The sequence below is a fragment of the Salvia hispanica genome, chromosome 4, assembly GCF_023119035.1.
Source record: "Salvia hispanica cultivar TCC Black 2014 chromosome 4, UniMelb_Shisp_WGS_1.0, whole genome shotgun sequence".
NCBI classification, from domain to species: Eukaryota; Viridiplantae; Streptophyta; class Magnoliopsida; order Lamiales; family Lamiaceae; genus Salvia; species Salvia hispanica.
The window spans coordinates 20,619,856-20,643,143 of NC_062968.1; the positions used below are offsets into that span (position 1 = coordinate 20,619,856).

Below are 23,288 nucleotides of genomic sequence, written 5' to 3' on the forward strand. Positions count from 1 at the left end.
ATACTCTATCCGTATCCAAAGAATATGCACTTTGGGTTCGGTAGAAATTAAGAGAGAGGTAGAGAAAAAAGTAATTGAAATATTGTTAGTGGAGAATGAGTCCCATTTCATCGAAGAGAAAAGATTTTTCAAAAATAAAAAGTATATTTTTGTCGTACAAACTAAAAAGAAAAGAATGTATATTCTTATGGGACGTAGGGAGTAAATGTTTGCCTAACCTATCCAGATTCATAATTTTTTTTACTGCAACATATTATTTCCGATTTAGAATGACATTTTTTGAAAATTAAATGAGTTTTCTAGTTAGTAATATTCCAAAAATAATTTAGGCTAGAAATTATATGACATTTTTCGAAATATGATGATACTACTACTATATGGAACTCTTGTTTTCTTTCATTGGAAAGTACTCCACTAACTTATTTTATGTTATTTTGAGTTCAGAACAAATTTTAATGTGAAGTTGGTAAATAGACGAGAAATATAAACAAAAGATGATAGTGTTATTATTGGGACTAAAACCCACCTTATAAAAGAGAAAATTTGTCAAAAATAAAAGTGAATTAATTTTGTAGGACAGATTAAAATAGAAAAAGAAGATTATTTTTATGAAACAAAAGGAATAGTATGAATGTAGCCAACATGAAAATAGTAGACTTTGATACGTTCATTATTCCATATCTCTATCATATCTTGCATTATTATTTAATTGTATTATTTAGTTAGATAATTTAGGGATTGCATCTCTTTTTCATATATTTTGTCTTGCTCATTAAGTTAGTATCCTTATTATAAATAAGACTATTGTTATTCTCTTCAATCAGAATGAATATATGAATTTACGTTTCTTTCTGTTTTATTTTAGTACTTTGTTTAAAGTTTGAGTTGTCGACGGGATTCCACCTCCCGAGACTTCTTGTTTATCGTCTCTGGCATCGTGATAAGGGAAATACCCTTATCAAATTGGTGCTTTCATACTCGAATTCATGGTCAATCTTCGCTCATGGCCGGAGATATCGCAAGCATCTGAAGACTTGCAACTGAATTCAATAGCAGCAACGTTGGAACACCACTGCACGCAGCTATACAGCCGCAATTCCAGTTCTCCGGCTACCAGCTGCCGCCTCCAAACACCGACCAGCTGCCGCCTCCATACACCCAGCAGCAGCCCCCTGGATCAAACGCTAACTCTTCTTGGTATCCACCGAACCCGCCACAACAACTCCAGCAGGGGCAGTCACTACCGCCGTCGTGCTGGGAACCACCATACCAACACCAGCAGTTCAGTTGGCCAGCATACGATCTATAAAGATACTTCTTGTTGCAGTGTTTCTAAGAAGATATTATATGATGCCGATGACGGTTCAAATGAGGATCCAGAAAGACCTCTTTCTGGGAAATATGATGCTAAAGAAACTAACGGGTTGCTATCTACTCTACCAATTTCTGCTGTTATACATGAAAAAGTAGGCGTTGATGACTCCAAGGCTAATGGCGACATATCAAGTGTTTCCATAACAACTGCTTTGTGTGATTTGTTTAACAAGATCAGAATGAAGTACATGGACAACACTTATGTAAGAGTTTCTTTCCACCTCGGATGTCCATACGCTTTGTCAGCTTTGTGCAAATCTTGCGCATAGGCACACATTTGATCCAGGAGGGGTTACCTTGCCAAAACTTCTGTTCGCAACTTTCTTCGTTGCTTTGTGGTAATTGATACATTATTATTCCATATCTCTATCATATCTTGCATTATTTAATTAGATAATTTAGGGATTGCATATCTTTTTCATATCTTTTTGTAAGTTAGTATCCTTATTATAAATAAGACTATTGTTATTTTCTTCAATGGAATGAATATATGAATTTACGTTTCTTTCTGTTTTATTTTAGTACTTTGTTTAAAGCATGAGTTGTCGACGGGATTCCGCCTCCCGAGACTTCTTGTTTATCGTCTCTGGCATCGTGACAAGGGAAATACTTCTACTTCTATTTCTACTTCTAATGCACAACACTTAGGTGACCTTCTTTCTAATTCGGCTGGATCGCCTAACCAGAGTCATTATCTTCTCCTCTCCATAGCCCTGCATACATCAAACCACTTCTTAGTTTTACATTTTTCATAACAACAATGAATGAAGATAAAAGAATAATGTTTTGTGATACTCACATTAGCCTTGGTGGGAATCCTCTCATAAGTGGTGAAGCTTCCATAAGAAGGCGACCCCGAGGATGAAGCCAACAATTCCCTCTTCGAATACCTTCTAGCCTTCCTCTCCGAGCTCACTAATTCGCCTCCACCACCACTCCTCTCATGACAGCTTCTGCTCATTTCCGTTTGCCAACTCTCTGCTTGCTCCATAGCCTCAGTGTTGCTGCTTTTGTTAACCCCTTCATCCCGTTGTTTGCTCTCAACTGGCACGACTTGCTCCACTTGCACAACGTTAGGTGAGGAGCCGTGAAACCTCTTGTACACTAAGGCTGCAACTCCAGCCACACCTGCCAACAAACAAGTAATTGCCAATGCGATAACACTTGATTCCTTCTCAGCATTATCAGAAGCTCCAACGTTGATGTCAACTTGTGATTTCTCCATTTCCATTTCAGCTTCTTGATTCTGAGGATCAGCAGATGATTGATCCATGTCTGTCTGAATCTGGATATTTTGCATAGATTCAGATTCCATGTGAGAAGTTTCTATTGCAGTTTCCACATCAGTTTCTTGATTGAGAGAAACAGGAGCTGATCGATCCATCTTTGTTTGAATCACAGTTTCAGAAGCAGTTTCTGCAATAGTTTCATCAGTTTCCTTCTCAGTGTAATCATCCCAGTCAGCTGATTGATCCATCTCTTCAAATGCATCAGTTTCAGCTTCAAGATCAATCTCCTCATCTGCATAGGCTTCATCTTCCATTTCACTGTCCATATCCTCTTCAAACTCGTCCTCTTCAACGCTCTCCACTTTGCAGATCAGACAGGTTCATGAACTGCACGGGAGCTTGTTTCTCGCCTTCAACCAGCTCGTTAGCTAGCTTGAACACGAGAGCTGCAGAACTAGCTGCTACACGGCCTAGACTCGACCTTGCAGAGGCAACAACAGCTCTTGATTGCTCGTACAAGCTGCTGCTACTCAAATCAGAAAAGGCCAGGTCCTTGATGAACAACAAGGACCATCAAATAAAGGAGCACGTGTCACAGAAACCGACACACAGGCTGAAAGCAAAAAAACAAGAACCATAAACTGAGGCCTCAGAGACAAGTAGTTCGTTTTCGGATGATAAGGCGGGAGACACGGATCAACATCAATGGGAGACTGAACAACCTTCAACTCCACTCCCACACCATCAGAATCAGTAGCTAAAACCTGAGAATCGGAGGAAAAAGTCACCTTCTTGCAAGGCTTCGAAACCGGATGAGTCTCAACAACAGAAGCTGACACGTTCTCATTAGAGAAAAACATGGCCTTTCCATCGGAGAACGAGATGGAGGTCCGAACAGGCTCGTTCCTATCCACCAACACCTTCTTCCTCGGCGAAGGAGTGAACTTCGAGGTGGGCGCCATGAAATTCTTGCAACCCTTCGCCGGAGATTGCAGTTTCGAACCCTTCAAAAAGCAATCTTTTTCATCATTCTCTTTCTCTTCGCAATCTCTACCCACACATCTTCTTCCCCCAAATTCTGCCAAAAGCAATCAAAATTCAAAATTTGAATCAAGAATCAAGAAAGTGTGAGATAAATGAAATACCTGAAAGGCTATTAGCAGGTGTGAACGGATCGAGGCGTCTCTGATTAATGAGAGGCGAGGGTTTGTTGGTAGCAGTGAAGCTTCTGCGGATTGTTGAAATGGTTTTGGAAGGGAGTGGAGAGAGGGAACTGTTGGAATGAGCCGCCATTGATGAGGCCGATTTTTTTGTTTTTACAGCGAGCTATTTTGAGATTTGAGAGAAATGAAAGCTGAGAATATTGATATTTATTGATGAGGATTTATTTTCTGGGTTTAATTGGATATGATTTGAAGGAGATTTAGAGTAATTTCGATTTGAAGGAGGAGATGGTGTATGTGTAACCGCCAGTGTTTGAATTCAAATGAATTCAAATGAATTGAAGGATTTCACCCTGTCACTAAATTTTGCTGTGTTATCCAGCAGCTTAATTTGGTCAAAATCGGAATTAAAAACGTTGACCGTTATAATTTGACGGAATAGTTAACTTTGGACCGATTGTGATCTGAATTGAAATGTTTGAGATTCAAAAATTTAAAAGATAATGTTTAGAACCAAAATCGTAAAATGTGCATATGTTCAGTACCAGTTTTGACCTTTACTCTTAGTTTTAAATGAGATGTGAGGAAATGATTTAGTGGAAGGTGGAACCCATTACTATTTGCGGATTAACTAAAATGGAAAAACGGAACTTTTATTCGCGGTAGGAGGGAGTACGCAAGAACGTACTATTAAATTTTAATATATTAATTTGAAAGAAAAATAATATTTTTATAGTACTAGTATGTTTGTACGTGGCATGAGTGTGCCATGTGGTTTGGCTCAAGAGTTTATTAATTAGATATGATTTGCACTATGAAATTGCACTATGAGATGGAGTATAGACTGTATAGTGTTTCGTAATCGTAGTAAACACAATAATATTTGCGTCCATTATATCAGATAATGTATTTCAAAGCAGGAGGTTTAAGTAGAGTACGTGAAATTACAATATCAAGTTGTCAATATTTTTAAAAAGTTACTCATATACGAAAATCTATCTGTACATGTATAAAAGGCGAGTTTTGGTCTTATTTTTAAATATTTATAAATTTTGGGTTTAAACTTAAATACTTATAAATTTTGGGCTTGAATGTGAATATTTACTTATAAATTCTGTTACAATTGTTTTAATAATGAACATTTACAAATTCTTAAAACCATTATATTTGGTGTTATACTAATTAAATGTTATATTACCCTTGATTATATGAAAACAACAGAAAACTACTCTATGCGTTATTTTTAGTTAGCAATAAAATGATCACTATTCAATTGAAATGACTAACCAATTAAAAGCAATGAAAGCAATTTAATTATGTCATTGATTATTTTGAAAGAGTAATAAACTTCTTTAGGCGTTTTTTAAACCATCAGCACTAATTTCTCTAAATAATCATTAATGATTATTCAATTGAAATGGAAGTTTTAGGGTCTCTAACTAAACCACAATTTTATTTATTTTAATTGTCATTATTAGCTAGATAAATTAGGCCTTTTTTTTAAAATTTTTGTGATGTACGGTGGGTTAGGGTTTAGGATAACTTTTTATGTTTTTTTTTCCCTATAAATATTTATCATTTTCTAGCTTAGGGTTCATTTCCTTCTTATCTTCTCTCATTTTATCATGAATCCTCTGGAGAAAGAAGAATTTTCTAAACCATGGAATTCACATTCCTTCGTGATCTAAAGCCTAGTACTACCAAATTAGTTACCAAAGTCGGTGTGTGCGTATTTTTGAATTGACTAAATATGGTGATAAAACAAATGTCATTTACTTGGAATGTATTTTCCATAATCGTATGCATGGTGTTGTTTTTTTTTTTTTTTATCTCATTACGTTCTTTTTGTTTGTTCGTCTAAAACCATTTATATATTGTTGTTGTTGTTATTATTATGTTATGACAAATAGGGCAATTGTGAATCGTGAAACAAAAGAACGTAAATAGACACAGAATTTACGTGGTTCACCAACGTTGTGTTGGCTACATCCACGGGCAAAAACGGAGAACAAATTGTATTATGACTGCAGTTTTCAGATTATGGCTACAGAGTGGATCTGTCAGATCACAGAATTATGTGCCCTACTCCCATATAAATAGGCACACATGAAAATGTTGCTGGATATGCACTTTTTGGTAAATTTTTTATATTATTATTATTATTATTATTATTATTATTGTTGTTGTTGTTATTATTATTTGTTATGACAAATAGGGCAATTGTGAATCGAGAAACAAAAGAACGTAAATAGACACAGAATTTACGTGGTTCACCAACGTTGTGTTGGCTACGTCCACGGGCAAGAACGGAGAACAAATTGTATTATGACTGCAGTTTTCAGATTATGGCTACAGATTGGATCTGTCAGATCACAGAATTATGTGCCCTACTCCCATATAAATAGGCACACATAAACAGTCCTATCCTAATTCGGAAGCATAATCCTATTCCAATTAGGAAACACAATTCTATATAGATTCAAGGCATACTAACAAATCTCCACCTTGACTTGAATTTTCCCTTGCAGACGCATCATTACAATGCCAGATGAACAAACTTCTCCTTCCTTGCCTCAGATTTGCCATAAAACCGAATTCACCTTGCAAACGCATCATTACAATGCCAGACGAAGAAACTTCTCCCAAATTTGTCAACCTTCACGTTCAGAGCAGACATCTTCGATTTGCCAGAAAACCCTAGCAGCGGCGGAATTCAAAACCCTAGTCCGAAATCCAGGCTTTGATAATTTGTTAGGATCGTCGACTACAACAAACGTTTGATATTGTCCGCTTTGGGTCAAGCCCGCACGGATTTGTTTTTGGGTCACTCCCGAAAGGCCTCAAACTAATTGAGGTTGGACAGGAATTATATACACCTTCCAACTTCCCTCAGACTCCCGATGTGGGATGGAGTTTGTATATAACAAACCTCCCCCTCAAACCAGATCACATCGGGACAGACGCAGTTAACACAAACATAGGTTGCGGCCCGACCCATAGCCACCTAACCTGGCTCTGATACCAGTTTGTTATGACAAATAGGGCAATTGTGAATCGAGAAACAAAAGAACGTAAATATGCACAGAATTTACGTGGTTCACCAACGTTGTGTTGACTACGTCCACGGGCAGGAAACGGAGAACAAATTGTATTATGACTGCAGTTTTCAGATTATGGCTACAGATTGGATCTGTCAGATCACAGAATTATGTGCCCTACTCCCATATAAATAGGCACACATATAATCATATCCTAATTCGGAAGCATAATCCTATTCCAATTAGAAAACACAATTCTATATAGATTCAAGGCATACTAACATTATTACTATTGTTATTAATATTATGTACTTATTTACATTGTCTCGGTGTCTAATTTTTGTAGATATAATTGGTGTTGTTGTCGACCTCGACAAGCTTATCACACAATCTAATTCTCGGTTCATCGATATTAAGATTGTTGATTCGCAATGAGTATTGAAACATCATTTTGTTTATATATTTTATTTAATACTCCATCCGTCACACTTTAGGAGTCCCGGTTTATCATTTTTGGGTGTCCCACTTTAAGAGTCCAGGTTGGAATATTCCATAAATGGTATTAGGCCCCCATATTCCACTAACCTTTTTCCACTCACATTTTATTATAAAATTAATATAAAAAAGTAGGACCCACATTCCACTATCTTTATTCATCAACTTTCCTTTACATTTCTTAAAACTCGTGTCAAACTTAACCAGAACTCTTAAAATGGGACGGAGGGAGTATAATTTTTTGAGTTGCTTTAGTTGCAGGCTTAATATAGTTTGTTGTCCACTATGGGAAAGTGTTATAGATTCATATCTTGAGCAAATGGAAAATACCGTAGGACAGATTCCTGTTGCATTAATATAGTTTTTGTATATTATTTCGTAGAATTTTAGAATATTGGAGATGCTTCGTGTATATATTTTTGGATATTATTAAATCAATAGTTATACAACCTAAATATTTTATAGTGTTAATACTTTTACATTTAAAATTACATTCATAGCAAATCAATTCAATATAAAAAATATTTTGGTATTATTTTCATATATGTTTATCCTTTAGTAAATAAGAAACGCATAGTTCTACTTATGACTTAAAAATAAATAAAATAAATAATTGACTTAATTTATTTTCAGTTTTTGTATAGAATGATTAAATTATATTATTAGATAACGAAAATTTTTAGATTTGGATGTATTATTTTCGATATAATGATATTGTTTCTAAATTTATTAATTAATTTACAATCTAAAATTAATATTTTAAAACATTTCATCTGTGCACAAGTGTGATACTAGTTGTTATAAAGATCAAAAGTTTGCTTAAATTAACCTGAATTGACAAATTAAGTTTAAGAAGGGGTTTTAACAAAAATGAACTCCATCTGTCCACGATTTATAAAATCATTTACTTTATTCCATTTTTAGTATGCATACTCTACATTTCACCAATTTTTTACACTCACAGTCCAATATAAAACTAATACTTTAAATGAGTTTCACATTTTACTCACATTCTCTTTTTACTTTTCTTTACAAAGTTAAATAATTTTTTAAAATCTGTGTCGAGTCAATATATTTCTTTAAAATGGTGGACGAAGGAAGTATCTGGATATCATGTAATACTATTATCTAGATATTGTATATTAAAATATCTAATTGTTTTATAATAAAATATTTGTAAATAGAATATTAAAGAAAATAGCAGAGAATTCTAAAAATAGATGTCTATATATGTGTGTGTAAAGTCTTGTTTTTTTTGCTTATTTTCATTAAAGTCAATCACCACCGCTTAACAAATGCTTTATAAAATAACTGAAGATAGCCATAAACTTAATATTACTCCCTCCGTCCCCCATTAGCAGTTACAGTTTGACCGGACACGGGTTTTAAGAAATGTAAAGAAAATTGGTTGAAAAAATTGGGACCCACTTTTTTATATAGGTTTTATAATAAAATGTGAGTGAAGTGAGTTAGTGGAATGTGAGACCTACTACCATTTATGGTAAAAATAAAGTGTGACTCTTAATTGGGGACGGACCGAAATGGAAAAGTGTGACTCTTAATCGGAGACAGAGGAAGTATATGTTATTGAGTTGAACATGGTAAAATAAGAAATTGAAAGATTTCGTCGAAATTGTAAGTTTGGAAATTTCCTCAAAAGCTAATCATGGGTTCTTCTCTCATTCAGAAAATCAAATTTTTCCTCATAAACGATGTTATTACTGATTTTTTTAAAAAATTCATGCTATAAAATAAACTAAATTCAATTCCATGTTCAACTGAAATTTCTTCAACTTTTGATTAGTCAAAATCAAACTTTAATATTTAATATAATTTGTAATTTATAAAGCGGTTACAACTTACTCTTTAAATTGATATATACCCAATTTTTGTGAAAGGTTGACTTGTAAATGGCTATCGGAGTATTAATGTTGTCCGGATTTCTTTTTGTAGATAAAATAATTTACGATTTTTAGAAAATTTTATTTATATTTTTCTCTCCTTTTTATTAGTTGTGTCATATAATTTTGAGCACGGCTAGATTATTTATATGTCACAAGATAAATACTACTCCGTGTTGTATTGATAACCTTTATTAGTGGCACATCTATGAAAAATCATTTCGCTTTATATCATTTCATTAATTCGTTGTTAAACTCGTTCTTTAATTAATTCAAAATATGACTTCAGGCGAGGTGCATGTGAGTTGTAACTTGTAAGTAGAAGAATATGTTATAAAATTGATCGATTTAATCCATCTTTAACTCTTCACAATCAACATCGATCAACGTTAAAAGCAAACGTTTCTATGTAGTGATTCCCTCCCTTAATCATAACATCAATGCACAATAAATACCAATTTTTTTGTGAAAGGTTGACTTGTAAATGACTATCGAAGTATTAGTTTTTCTTAATTTTCTTTTTGTAGATAAAATAAGTTACGATAATTAGAAAATTTTATTTATATTTTTTCTCTATTTTTTTTTTCTTTTTAATTAGTTGTATTATAATTCTGAGTATGGATAGATTATTTATATGTCACAAGATAAATACAATCGTATATTTGTATTGATAACCTTTATAAGTGGCGCATCTATGAATAATCATTTCGCTTTATATCAATTCATTATTTCGATATACTTGTTCTTGAATTAATTCAAATTTTGACTTCACGTGAGATGCATGTGAGTTGTAAGTAGAAAAATATGTTACAAAATGGATCGATTTAATCATCTTTAACTCTTAACAATCAACATTGCACAATAAACAATAACTAGGTTGACCATATATGGCACAACTAAAAGATTATACTTCATTACTAATAAAAAAGGAAAATTATCAAAAAATCCGTTAAATTTGATTCACCTTAAAACTTCTAAAATTGTTCGAAAAAATCGATAAAAATTAACATTTTTCGCAACTATACTATGACAAAATATTTAGATCACACATGTGTAATATATTATTAATATCGCGCATACATGTATTATACCGAAGATGCGGTTGAGTGAATGTTAAATGTGTCTCCAAACCAAAAATTCTAAGTATAATGATTCGAATAAAGATTGATTATGAACTTAACCGTTTTTTTGAATGACTTTTAGAGTTATAGGACATAATTATGAACACTTACATCAATAAAAAACAAAATAATTGTAAGAAACATTACAAATTTACATATGAGGTTGACTTGTGCTCAAAAGCAATGATTGATTAATTAATCATCATTCAATAACGCCAACTAAGACACAAACTCACCTGAAAAAACAAAATCCACACAATAAATAGCAAAGATTTTCGAAACTCCCAAATCACACCCAAACAATCACCTATAAATCCATCACAAACCTTCCATTCTCTCTCATAAAAAAAACCAACACAAACCTCCCAATTCCCTCTCATCACAAACACAAACCATGGCAAAGAAGCCAAGCATGGGTAGACAAAAGATCAAGATTGAAAAAATCCTAGTGAAAAACCACCTCCAAGTCACCTTCTCGAAGAGGCGTTCAGGCCTCTTCAAGAAGGCGAGCGAGCTCTGCACCCTCTGTGGTGTAGAGATCGGCATCATCGTCTTCTCCCCGGCCGGGAAGGTCTTCTCCTTCGGCCACCCCAACGTGGAGTCCATCATCGACCGCTACCTCACCACCCGCCCCCCTCTCCCCGCCCCCCACGACCCGTTCCACCTCCTTGAGGCGCAGAGGAACGCGGCCGTGAGGGAGCTCAACCTCCAGCTGGGGCACATGTTGAGCGAGGTGGAGAGCGAGAGGAAGAGAGGAGAGAGCTTGGACGCGATGAGGAAGGCCAACCAGAGCCATTACTGGTGGGAATCGCCGATTGGGAAATTAGGGCTCGAGGAGCTGGAGCAGGTGAAGGAGGCCATGGAGGAGTTGAAGAAGAATGTGAATCGGGAGGCGGCCAAGCTCGCAGTTTACGCGGCCGGGAGAGGTGGGGTTTTTGAGCAGTATGAGACGAAGCCGAGCCAAGGGGGTGTGGGGTCAAGTATTAATAATATAGCAGCGGCTGCTGCCGCGGCCGCAGCCGCCGCTAATGGCAATTTTGGATATTGCCATGGATTTTTTTAATTTTTATTTTTATTTTTATTTTTGGTTTTGGGGTTTGCCAGTATCTCAGTGCATAAGAGAGATATGGTGTGGTTGATGGTTTATTACTTCTTTTTGTGTGTTTTTTGATCATTTTGTGGTTCATGGTTTATGAATTTATTCTGATCAAGAATCGCTTAGATATTCTAGTTATATTGTAAAGGCATTTAACCGACGTGCATCACTTAGCTAAGATAAATGCTAAGTGTTGTCTATATACTCCCTATGTTAGACCTTAATTGTTTCAATTTGCCATTTTCGTCTCTCATATGTGAACAATTGTCTAATTTGTTTTTTTACTATTTTTAGTAATGAATCATATATTTTACGAAATTTATCTTATTCGTTTTATTATATAAAAGTAAGACCGAATTTTTAGTTTTACTAACTTTGTTCATACAGTTTTTATTATATTTATTGAATCCATGACAAATCAAAGTGAGACTATTAATAACAGATGGAGGGAGCAAACTTTTTTACTTGCGCTGATTTTATAACAATAATCTTGGTTAGCTTAATGGTTTGGTGGCAATCGGTTTTGGTTATTGTTATTTATTATAACCAATTTTACTGTAATTTATTTTTGCTTTTTCTTTTTGTTTATTGCATTTTTTTAAAATTTTCTAAAAGTATCATACTTCCTCTCTCTTACTAAAATAGATGTATTTTTTCAATCAGGATTTAAAAAAAATGATGGTTGGTAAATTCAGTAGAGAAAAAAGTAGATTGGTAAAATGAATAATTATAATTGAAGTAAGAGAAAATAAAATAGAAATGAGAAGAAAAAAAAGATACATGAAAGAGTGAATGTATTGTTTTTTTAAAAAAAGAGGAATAAGTCAAATCAGTTGGTCTTATAAAGTATGTTTTGGACCATATTTAACCGAACGTTCCATCAAAGAGTTAACGACTCGGGACTTGAGAACACATCAATTAATACTTTTAGAATTTCTATATTAATAAAATTATGCATTTAAATTGGATCGCATAAAATATTGCTTTTCAAAATTTTGAGCTCGAAACTTATATAGTTCGTTTGCATTAAAAATGTCCTCTCTTCACCACTACCTACCTATGCACACATGGCATTTTACATCAATGGTGTAGAACAAATCTATCCGGTCCAAGGGTTGACCGATGCGAGGCTTAAGACCCACCAATTAATTCTTTAGAATTTCTAAATCTATAAAACAATTAACTTTTTCAGCAGTTAGTGTGAATCGTGTACAAAGAAGGCATATGCAATTAAATCGAATCACATACACTTTAAATTTTAAGCTCGAAGCTTATAAAGTTCGTTTATATTAATAAGTGTCCTCTCTCGACCCCTACCTGCCTATGCACACGTGGCATTCTACTTTAGAATTTTTAAATTTATAATTAATTTTACACGTAGTTTATGCGGATCATAGTGCAAAGGCTTTTGCAATTAAATTGAATTACGTAAAATATAGCTTTTCAATATTTTTAGTTCGAAACTTTTAAGGTTCGACTTACATTAATAAATGTCCTCCCGACCGCAACGTGCCTCTATGCACACGCGGCATTGCTACATCAGTGATGTACATGTTAACATTCTTATATGTCACTCGCGATCAAGATATTTCGACGAGAATCGCATTTTCAATTAAGAACGAGCTAGAACTTCAAGTTAAAGAATCTTAATCTTTACCATAAAAATTTACTAGTACCTTTTATTTATGATTATAATAAAAGTAATATTTTAAATTTCATTTTAAATGTGTCCGCGACAAGAATTCCCATTTCTTATGTAAAGAAAATTCTGTTAATGTGTCTTTAATTTATCGTGACATCTATATGTAATTATTAAAAGAATCCCCAATTGTGATTTTCCAATAGTTGAAGAACTTTGATGAATGATTGCTATTTAACGAAACGAGCTAAAATTAATTATTGCGTTTCACCTGTCTTATATCTCCTAAAGGTTTCTCTCTTCCTCTGATGGATTCTCTACGTGAGAAAATCAGCAAGAACTGTTACTCAAATTGATAATGAAGTAAAACCAATTTGTAAATTATACATCACCCTCGATTATAAATAGCAACTCAACCTAGTCATTTTGTACCAAACACAAACACAAATATTATCCAATCAATTATCACAATGCTTGCATCTGGTGACGGCAACGACCAACCCGGGAACAACAACCCGACGCGTCTCGAAAACGCGCATAGGAGGAAGGGCAAGGGGAGGAGAAAGGTGGACATGGAGAAGATCCAGAACGGCACCAATTGCCAAGTCACCTTCTCGAAGCGCCGCGGAGGCCTCTTCAAGAAGGCGAGCGAGCTGTGCACGCTGTGCGGCGCCGACTGCGCCCTCCTGGTCTTCTCCCCGGGCGAAAAGCCCCACTCCTTCGGCCATCCCAGCGTCGAAGCTGTCACCAATAGGTTTTACTTTTTATATAAATAAAATATGAAACAGTGAAAAAACGCGCAAAAGAGATTTTTTAAAATAATATTTCTTAATTCATCATATGATCTAGTAGTTCATAGTTGACTTTTCATGCAATAAATCAATAAATATATTTGTATCATTTTTCTTCTTATATAAATAAAATACGAAATTGTGAAAAAGCGCGCGAAAGAGTTTTTTTATAAAATAATATTTTCTAATTCATCATATGATCCGGCAGTTCATAGTTGACTTTTCATGTAATAAATCAATAAATATATTTGTATCATTTTTCTCGTTATATATAAAATACGAAATTGTGAAAAAGCGCGCGAAAGAATTTTTTTAAAATAATATTTCTTAATTCATCGTATGATCGGTCAATTCATAGTTGACTTTTTCATGCAATAAATAAATAAGTATATTTGTGTCAGGTTCCTCCAGGCTAGCGGCGGACTACTGCCTCCGCCGCCAGCTGGAGTGAATTCAGCTGAGAGGCTGATCAGGGCTCACAACGAAGCTGCCATGCAGCAGCGGAACCAGCAGCTGGCTAACATGGAGGCGGAGGTGGAGCGGACGAAGCAGCGGAGGAGGGAGATCGACGGCCTGGTCCCGATGATGGGCGACTTCAACTTCGAGCAGATCGGGCAGATGTGGAATATGGCGTTGCAGATCAACGGGCAGGTCGAAGAAGCCAAGCAGAAGGGTGTCGATTCTACGTCGGCGGCCGCTGGTGTTTATGGTTACGGCGGCAGTGCCGCGGGGCAGGGATATGGATACCCGGCCCCGCCGTTTCCGCCGATTGGGGATAATGGAATGGGGGGCTACAATTATGTAGATCCCTTCTCCATTGTTCCTCATGACGGCGGCGCCGGCAGTTCTAACCCGGCGGCAGACGTTGACGGCGCTCCTGACGAGGCTAATTACGGGGCTCCCGACGAGGATAGTTATGACAGATTTCCCGACAATTTCGGCCACCCTGGGTATTAGGGCGTCGCCGATCTCAACCGTCTCCGTCTCCGTCGCCACCAAGTTCATCCACACCACATAGTTTAAAATATTTTTCAATAAAATTTGTCTAATTTTTCGTATTTTATAAAGTTATAAAAATCTCTACAGTTAATACATTGAAACACCTATTGTACTGTTGTTAGAGTTATAAAGTATCCACAGTGATTTAAATAAAGCTATTGTTTTGCTTAATGTAAGTTATTTTCTTTATTTTATGTAAATTAGAGTCTTTTGTAGTTGTGAAGTATGGACAAAATAGAACTAATTCACCACTAATATAAGCTCTTTGCTTACATGCAAACTACACGAAAATATGATGAATTTATGACTAACCAACTAAAATGACTCTGAAATTTTACCTTGTTCTTGACTTTCTTATGAAAGTCACCATTGTATTCCTGTCTATATTTTGTAAATATATAAATTCACTAGTTTTATATCAATAAATACATTTAACTTGATTCTTGAAGTAAAGATTATTTGGTCAAGAATATATCACTCTCTCGTTCCCCTACTAAATGACTATTTTGATACGCTAAGAGTATTAAAATATATAATAAAATTTATATAGCTAAAATAAGATAAGTGAATTGAGATATGTAATGATGGATATTCCAAAATGGAAATATAAGATTTACTCGGGCGCGAGACGTTGTTTGGGAAATTAGGGTTGGAGGATATCAAGAAGAACGTAAAATGGGAGGCTATGAAGCTCGTTAACTCGTTGGCTAATGCGGTTTATGAATTATTCGGATCATATTCGTGTTTGATAATGATAAGAGGTACCTGCTTATTTATCCCGAATTGAGAATCGCATTGATGTTCTAGATATATTGTTTAATTATACGAATTATTCGGATCTAGATCGTGGCCTATTAGAATTAGATGGCACTCTGGCAGCAGATTTTTTTTTTTTTGCAGTCCGTTTCTTAATGATCAGGTTATCTTGCTTCTTTAATTGTAGGTCTATGTTTAGATCTAATTCGTGGCCAATTGGAAGAAGTAGAAGACACTCTCGTCGTTGGGGGATTTTCACGAACATCAAAAGATTATAATTCCTTTGGGGTCGCAGAATTAAATATGATGCAAAACGGATCGTATTCAATATTGTGAAGTTGGGCGTATGGGGATTGGAGGAATGTATAATACCTACATACAAAAATATGTTTGATAATGTTTAATTATTGTGTAATTTTTGCGTAACGATTAATTCTTTTAGTGCAAAGACTTATGCAATTAAATCGAATTACGAAAAATATAGCTTTACAAAATTTTGAGCTCGAAACTTTTAGGGTACGACTTACATTAATAAATGTCCTCTCCGTCCGCACCCTGCCTATGCACACGCGGCATTGCTAATCAATGATGGTGGCGTTCGGTTTCCATGACTAAGTATCATGAGACTATCCATCTAGGATTAAGTTGTGGGATTATTTTAGTTGGAGGAAAGAGGCTATGACTAATTATCATAAGACTACCCATCTAGGATTAAGTTGTAGGGTTTAATTTTATGAACCAAACATGATACATCTTTAATCATGGGATTTAATCTTGGCAACCGAACACCCCCGATGTATACGATATTATGATATACACGTGAGAATCATTCTTTAAATAAGGCTACACACGACCATATGAATATGTTTAGTCGTGGGTTATCTTATCCAAAGGGCAATTTTCGTATAAACTTATTTTTGAAGAATCTTTTAGTCCAAATTATTTTCTTTTTAAAAGGCTAATTCACAACTAAATTTTTTCTTAACCCTAGAAATATCATCATATTTAAACAAAAAAATTTCAATGAATCCTATTATTGTTCGTGACTTTAGTCATGAAATTTTTTAATTATAAGAACGGACTAGTACTTCACGTTAAAAAAGTAACTAATCTTTACAACAAAATTGTAGTACTACTTATTATTTATGTTTAAATGTTTTTTTCAAATTTCATTTTCGATGTGTCCGCGTCAAGAATTCCCATTTTTTATGTTATGAAAATATTGATAATGTTTCTTTAGTGTGTCATCTATACAATTATACTACTAATAAAGAATCCTTTATTGTGATTTTCCCAATAGTTGAAGAACTTTGATTAATGATTACTGTTTAAACGAAACGAACGAAGATTAATTACATTTCACCTGTCCAAAATATATCTATCTTCCTATATGGATTCTCTACGTGACAAAATCAGCAAGAACAATTACTCAATTTCATAATGAAGTAAAACCAATTTCTAAATCATACATCACTCTCGGTTATAAATAACAAATCAACCATGTCATTTTTTACAATAAAACAAATATTATTCAATCGATTTTCACAATGAATGCACCAAACAATGGCAACGACCAGGCAATGCATCCCGGGCAACAGAGGCAGGGCGCGGAAGGAGAGATAGTAACGCTGACGACCGTGACGAAGACCGGCACTCACCAAATCACCTTCAGAAAGCGCAAGGCAGTCATCATCAAGAATGACTGATGGCGTACATGTATCATTTCAATATAATTATGTGGTTGAGTGAATGTTAAATGTATTTCCAAACTAATAAAAATTCTGAATATGAAGATTCGAATGAAGGTTGATTATGAACTTTACAATTTTGTTTGACTGACGTTTAAAGTTATGGGATATATCAAAATTCCCGCTATTTGCATTAATAGGAAACAATGACCGGTCAATTAATCAACGTTCAATACCGACGACTAGACACAAACCCACCTGAAAAACAAAATCTATACAAAAAATATACTATTGTAAAGGCAATTAACTGCCGTGCATCACTTAGCTAAGCAATGTGCTAAGTGTTGTTTATATAACTTTTTTACTCTTGGCTAGCCTAATGTTTTGATGGCTATCGGTTTTGGTTTTGGTTATTGTTATACATTAAAACCAGTTTTATTTTATTTTGTATTTTGTATTTTCTTTTTCTTTTTAATTTCATTTAATCATTTTTTTAAAATTTCTAAAGTTATAATACTTCCTCTATCCAATTAAATTAGATGTAATTTTTAATATGGAATTTAAAAAATTGATATATGGTAAATTAAACGGAGAGAATATATAGCAGAAAAGTAAAAAAAGAGTAATTAAGCAAGAGAAGAAATAGAAAGATTAAGAAAAAAAATATGAGATAGAATGAAGTATGAAAGAATGAATGTGATGTGTTTTTGCTAAGAAAAGAAATATATCAATTTAGGTGGTCTTAATGTTTTGGTCCATATTTAACGATTTTATAAAAAAGTTAACGGTCGACAATATTTTTACCAAATTATTAACTTAAATACCATCAAATTATAAACTAAAAGGAAAATAACCTCCTTTTATATTTTTTCCCTTTATTGTTTCTGTTATTTTTTAAATTTGTAAATCTGCATGTCGTACGAAAAAGTTGTAAATCTGCATGTCGTACGAAAGAGCATAAAACAAAACATTGATCCCAAAATGATCTTAAGACATCTTCTTCTTCAAAAACAAACAAACATGAATTTAATACTCTATTGATAAAAGTAAGATTGGAAAGCAGAACTTCAATTTCTAACTAAGAACACGATGATTTAGACATAAAAACAAAGATCTACGCAAACTGGCAACTTGCATGAGCGACAAACATAACCGAACGCAAAAGTGAACATCTCCAACAAATAACTCATAATTAAAACATGCACACAATTAAAACTATTCTAAATCTGCACTTCAAATATAAACCAAAGTAGAAGAAAACATTTTAATCAAACGTAAACTACGATAATCTTGAAAAGGTTCATAAAATTCAAGAGATTCAAAGCCTAAACGGTATTCAACAAAAGTATGATTATCTAAGAGATTAAGCTAGAAATATCCAAATCATCAAGCAACTAAAATAATTCAAATCCCAAAAGTAAAGGAAAAACGGAAATGTAAATTGTTTATCGCTCCTAAGAGCGACAAGAAGTGTTAAACTAGCTAATAGACGACATGCTCAATGTTTTCCCTCTCCTCTGGCGATGGAGGTTGAAGGCTTCAAGTATGGAGTGAGAACCAAGTGGAATGATAGATACTTTCTTTGTGGTAAGTCCTTCTATCTATAAGGCGGCTTGGCTTCAATCCCTAGTGATATTTTCTTCGTATCTTAATATTTGTGCCCTCCAAAGGGATCTCTTCTAGAAGCCTGGATTGCTTTCTTGCATTAAAATTCCAAAGTGCATAATTCTGACGAGTTTGACACCTGTTTCCTATCAACAACCCATTGCACGTATTTCTATCCCTTTTTTGTAAGCAACTCATTTGCACATATTATCTTAAAGTACTATCAAACTGACTAGTAACCAATGCATGAAACATGCCTTATCAAAAGGCATATGCAATTAAATTGAATCACATTAATAAATGTCCTCTCTCAACCCCTACCTACCTAACACATGGCATTCTTGATAACGGTGTAGATCAAATCTATCAGTCCAAAGGTTGATAGACCCCATGCTTAAAACCCACCAATTTATTCTTTAGAATTTTATATTCAGAAAATTATTAGCTTTAAACGTTATTTGAATGGATCATAGTACAAAGACATATGCAATTAAATTGAATTACGGAAAATATAGTATTCAAAATTTTGAGCTCGAAACTTTTAGGGCTCAGCTTACATTAATAAATGTCCTCCCTTGCCGCAATTTGCCTATGCACACGCGTCATTCTACATTAAAGATGTACATAAATTCTATCGGTCCATGGGTTGACCAACCCCGGACTTGAGACCCCACCAATTAATTCTTCTAAAATTTCTATATTTATAAAATTATTAACTTCTTTTAGTAGTTAGTGTGAATCGTTGTACAAAGGCATATGCAATTAAATCGAATCACATAAAATATAGCTTTTCAAAATTTCGAGCTCGAAACTCTTAAAGTTAGGTTACATTAATAAATTTCCTCATTGGACCTCTATCTGCTTGTGCATAGTTGGCATTTTCGATGAACGATGTAGATCAAATCTATCAGTCCAAGGGTTGACTAACGACTGGCTTAAGACCCACCAATTAATTCTTCAGAACATTTTTATTTATAAAATCATAAGCTTTATACAGAGTTTACGTGGATCATACTACAAAGGCTTTTGCAATTAAATCGTATTTCAGAAAATGTAGAATTACAATTTTGAGCTCGAAACTATTAGGGTTCGGCTTACATTAATAAATGTCCTCCTCGGCCGCAACCTGCCTATACACACGCGGCATTCCTACATCAATGATGTACATGTTAACCTTCTTACGTCTCACCTATTAATTACTCGCGATCAAGATATTTCAACAAGATTCGCTCTTTAAATAAGGAAACTCACGACAACGAATATGTAATTTTCCCTTTTTAAAGGCTAATTCACAACTAAATTTATTCTTCCACCCTAGAAATATTATCATATTTAAACAATACTAATTCTCAGTGAAATTTATTATTGTTCGTGATTTTAGTCATATATTCCCAACTAAGCACGAGCAAGTACTTAAAGTTAAAAAGTAACCTACTACTCCCTCCGTCCCACAAAAGATGTCATACTTTCCTTTTTAGTTTGTCACACAAAAGATATCGCATTTCCTATTTTGGATAAAGTTCCTTCTCACATCAATTATAAAATTATATTTTCTCTCACCACTTACCACACAAAATAACATCTCCTAAAATCCCGTGCCATTTCCCAAGTGTGACATCTTCTCTGGGACGGAGGGAGTACTTTTTATATATAATTAATTATAATAAAATAATTTTTCAAATTTCATTTTAGATGTGAAGAATTTCCATTTTTTATGTAAAGAAAATACTAATAATTATAATGTGTGTTTATTGTGACATCTATATATAATTATAACAACGAATCCTCTATTGTGATTTTTGAAGAACTTTGATTTATGATTACTATTTAAGCTAACGACGCAAAATTAATTACATTTCACCTGTTTTATATCCCATAAGATTTCTCTCTTCCTCTTATGGATTCTCTACGTGACAAAATCAGCAAGAAAAATTACTCAAATTAATAATGAAGTAAATCCAATTTGTAAATGATACATCACTCTCGATTATAAATAGCAACTAAACCTAACCTTTTTGTACCAAACACAAATATTATCCAATCAGTTATCACAATGAATGCTTCAGGTGACGGCAACAGCAACTACCCGATGCATCCCGACCGCATGATGCATCCCGAAAATGAGCAACGGAGGAAGGGCAAGGGGAGGCAGAAGATCGAGATGACGAAGATCGAGAACGACACCAATCTCCAAGTCACCTTCTCGAAGCGCCGCGCAGGCGTCTTCAAGAAGGCGAGCGAGCTGGGCGTATTGTGCGGGGCCGAGTACGCTGTCGTGGTCTACTCCCCGGGCGAAAAGCCCCACTCATTCGGCAACCCTAGCGTCGAAGCTGTCACCACCAGGTTCTTTTGAAACAGTGAAAAAAGCGCGAGAAAAATAATATTTCTTAATTCATCATATAATAATAACCATTTGAAACAGTGAAAAAAGGGCGGGAAAAATAATATTTCTTAATTCATCATATAATAACCTTCTGATACAGTGAAAAAAGCGCGAGGAAAATAATATTTCTTAATTCATCATATAATAATAACTATTTGAAACAGTGAAAAAAGATAATATTTCTTAATTCATCATATAATAACCTTCTGATACAGTGAAAAAAGTGCGAGGAAAATAATATTTCTTAATTCATCATATAATAACCTTCTGAAATAGTAAAAAAAGGGCGAGGAAAACAATATTTTTTAATTCATCATATGAATAACAGGTTCCTCCAGGCTAATGGGGGTGGCGGTGGGGCGCCGCCAGCAAGAGGCACTATAGCCGACAGGAGGGTCATGGCCCACCAGGAGGCGGCCGAAAACCAGCGCAACCAGGAGGTGGTCACTGCGGAGGCGCAGGTGGAGCAGGCGAAGCAGCGGAGGAGGGAGCTCGACGCCATGCCTCCGGTGCTGCAGATGGAAAATCTCAGCTACGAGCAGCTCGAGCAGCTGAGGAACTCGGTGCTGATGTACAAGCAAGGGGTCCAAGCCAAGTTCAGTGGCGGCGGCGGCGTTAATGCGGCGGTGTATGGACAGAATGTGCAGTATCCGCCGATGGGGTACAACTATGGAGGTCCCTACAACGCCGCCACTGGAAGCTTCAACGCTAATTATGGGGGATTTCCCGGCAGCTCTGACGCTAACATTAACAGCGCTCAAGGCGGGCTTAATTATGGAGGATTTCCCGGAAGCTCTGACGGTAGCTTTGACGGTGCTCAGGGAGGCCCAAATTATGGAGGATTTCCCGGCAACTATTATCACGGCCACCCTGGGTATTAGTTAGTTGCATCGTCGCTACCAGCTTCACTCCACCACAGTTTACAGTTTTTCAATCAACTTCTTCTCATCTCTACCGTTACTTTTTTTATTTTACTGTTTTTAAGTTATAATGTATCCCCAAATTTTCAAGTGAAGCTATTTGTTTGCTTTGTGTTTTTTATTGTTTTTTATTTATTTAAATTAGCCTATCTCTAGCTCTTTGTGGTTGCAAAGTATAGACAAAAATACAACTAAATATAAGCTCTTTAACTACATGCAAATTACACGAAACTAAGATGAATTTATGACTCACTTTTTTCGGTTTATCGTAACGCAGATAACTAATTCAAAATTTTAAATGAAAACAATATCTCTGAAGATTCATTCTAAATTTCTAATTCTATTCCCTTTATTTTTTCAGAAAACCGAAACAAAACCGTCAAATAATCCATGTCTAATCACCAAACTATTATTTGTAATTAAGATTTTTTTTCATACTAATTGGGTTAATGAAAAAATGGAAAGGAAACGATTTAGTTACACCTGATTTTTGTGGGGAATTAAATATGAATTAGGGTTGGAGGAGGTCCTTAACACGTCAGTAAGCGCAGTTTATAGAATGGCGGGTAGAGGTGGGGTTTTCGAGCAGTATGAGACTCAGCCTAGCCATGGGGGTGTGGGGTCAAAGTAGCGGCATTCGCAGTAATGATCCGAAAATCAGCTACAAGCCTACAACCCATTTTCTCCCGTCACGTCAGTATTTTTAATTTTAGTCACAACACCTGTATTAAAGCAGTCTCATTTTTAGCCTCAAAATTAGTCACAACTTAATATGTACATCAAATGTATCAGTCCATGAGGTATCCGACCTGGGGCTTGAGACCCTATTCTTTTACAATTTCTATATTCATAAAATTACTAACTTCTTTTTAGTAGTTAGTGTGAATCATTGTACAAAGAGGCATATGCAATTATACCGAATCACATAAAATATAGTTTTACAAATTTTTTAGCTCGAAACTTAAATGTTCGCTTACATTAATAAATGTCCTCTCGGCCCCTACTTGCCTATGCATATGTGGCATTTTCGATCAACGATGTAGATAAAATTTATCAGTCCAAGGGTTGACCGACCTACGGCTTAAGACCC

The 23,288-nt window shown here is 34.9% G+C and overlaps 4 protein-coding genes across 5 annotated transcripts; 3 read left to right on the forward strand and 1 right to left on the reverse strand.

Annotated features, from left to right (window-relative positions):
* Positions 1-1,880: 1,880 nt before the first annotated feature.
* LOC125185134 lies at positions 1,881-3,943 on the reverse strand. Of its 2 annotated transcripts, XM_048081627.1 has the most exons (4): positions 3,749-3,943; positions 3,392-3,681; positions 2,174-3,216; positions 1,881-2,087 (listed from the first exon to the last, which is right to left on the reverse strand). In XM_048081627.1, exons 3-4 carry the CDS (start codon positions 2,927-2,929, stop codon positions 2,019-2,021), a joined length of 825 nt encoding a protein of 274 aa, XP_047937584.1. In that variant the 5' UTR covers positions 2,930-3,216; positions 3,392-3,681; positions 3,749-3,943; the 3' UTR covers positions 1,881-2,018. The 2 variants fall into 2 exon arrangements, with proteins under 2 accessions (XP_047937584.1, XP_047937583.1); XM_048081626.1 differs by having other exon boundaries at positions 2,174-3,681.
* Positions 3,944-10,631: 6,688 nt separating this feature from the next.
* LOC125218172 (agamous-like MADS-box protein AGL62) lies at positions 10,632-11,575 on the forward strand. The gene has a single exon (XM_048119797.1). The coding sequence runs from the start codon at positions 10,716-10,718 to the stop codon at positions 11,382-11,384; it is 669 nt and encodes a 222-aa protein (XP_047975754.1). The 5' UTR covers positions 10,632-10,715; the 3' UTR covers positions 11,385-11,575.
* Positions 11,576-13,526: 1,951 nt separating this feature from the next.
* LOC125220611 (MADS-box protein SVP-like) lies at positions 13,527-14,804 on the forward strand. The gene is made up of 2 exons (XM_048122762.1): positions 13,527-13,810; positions 14,249-14,804. The coding sequence occupies exons 1-2, from the start codon at positions 13,527-13,529 to the stop codon at positions 14,802-14,804; spliced, it is 840 nt and encodes a 279-aa protein (XP_047978719.1).
* A 6,144-nt stretch (positions 14,805-20,948) lies between these two features.
* Positions 20,949-22,159, forward strand: LOC125220614 (agamous-like MADS-box protein AGL61). Its single transcript, XM_048122770.1, has 2 exons — positions 20,949-21,238; positions 21,607-22,159. The coding sequence occupies exons 1-2, from the start codon at positions 20,949-20,951 to the stop codon at positions 22,157-22,159; spliced, it is 843 nt and encodes a 280-aa protein (XP_047978727.1).
* Positions 22,160-23,288: the final 1,129 nt, after the last annotated feature.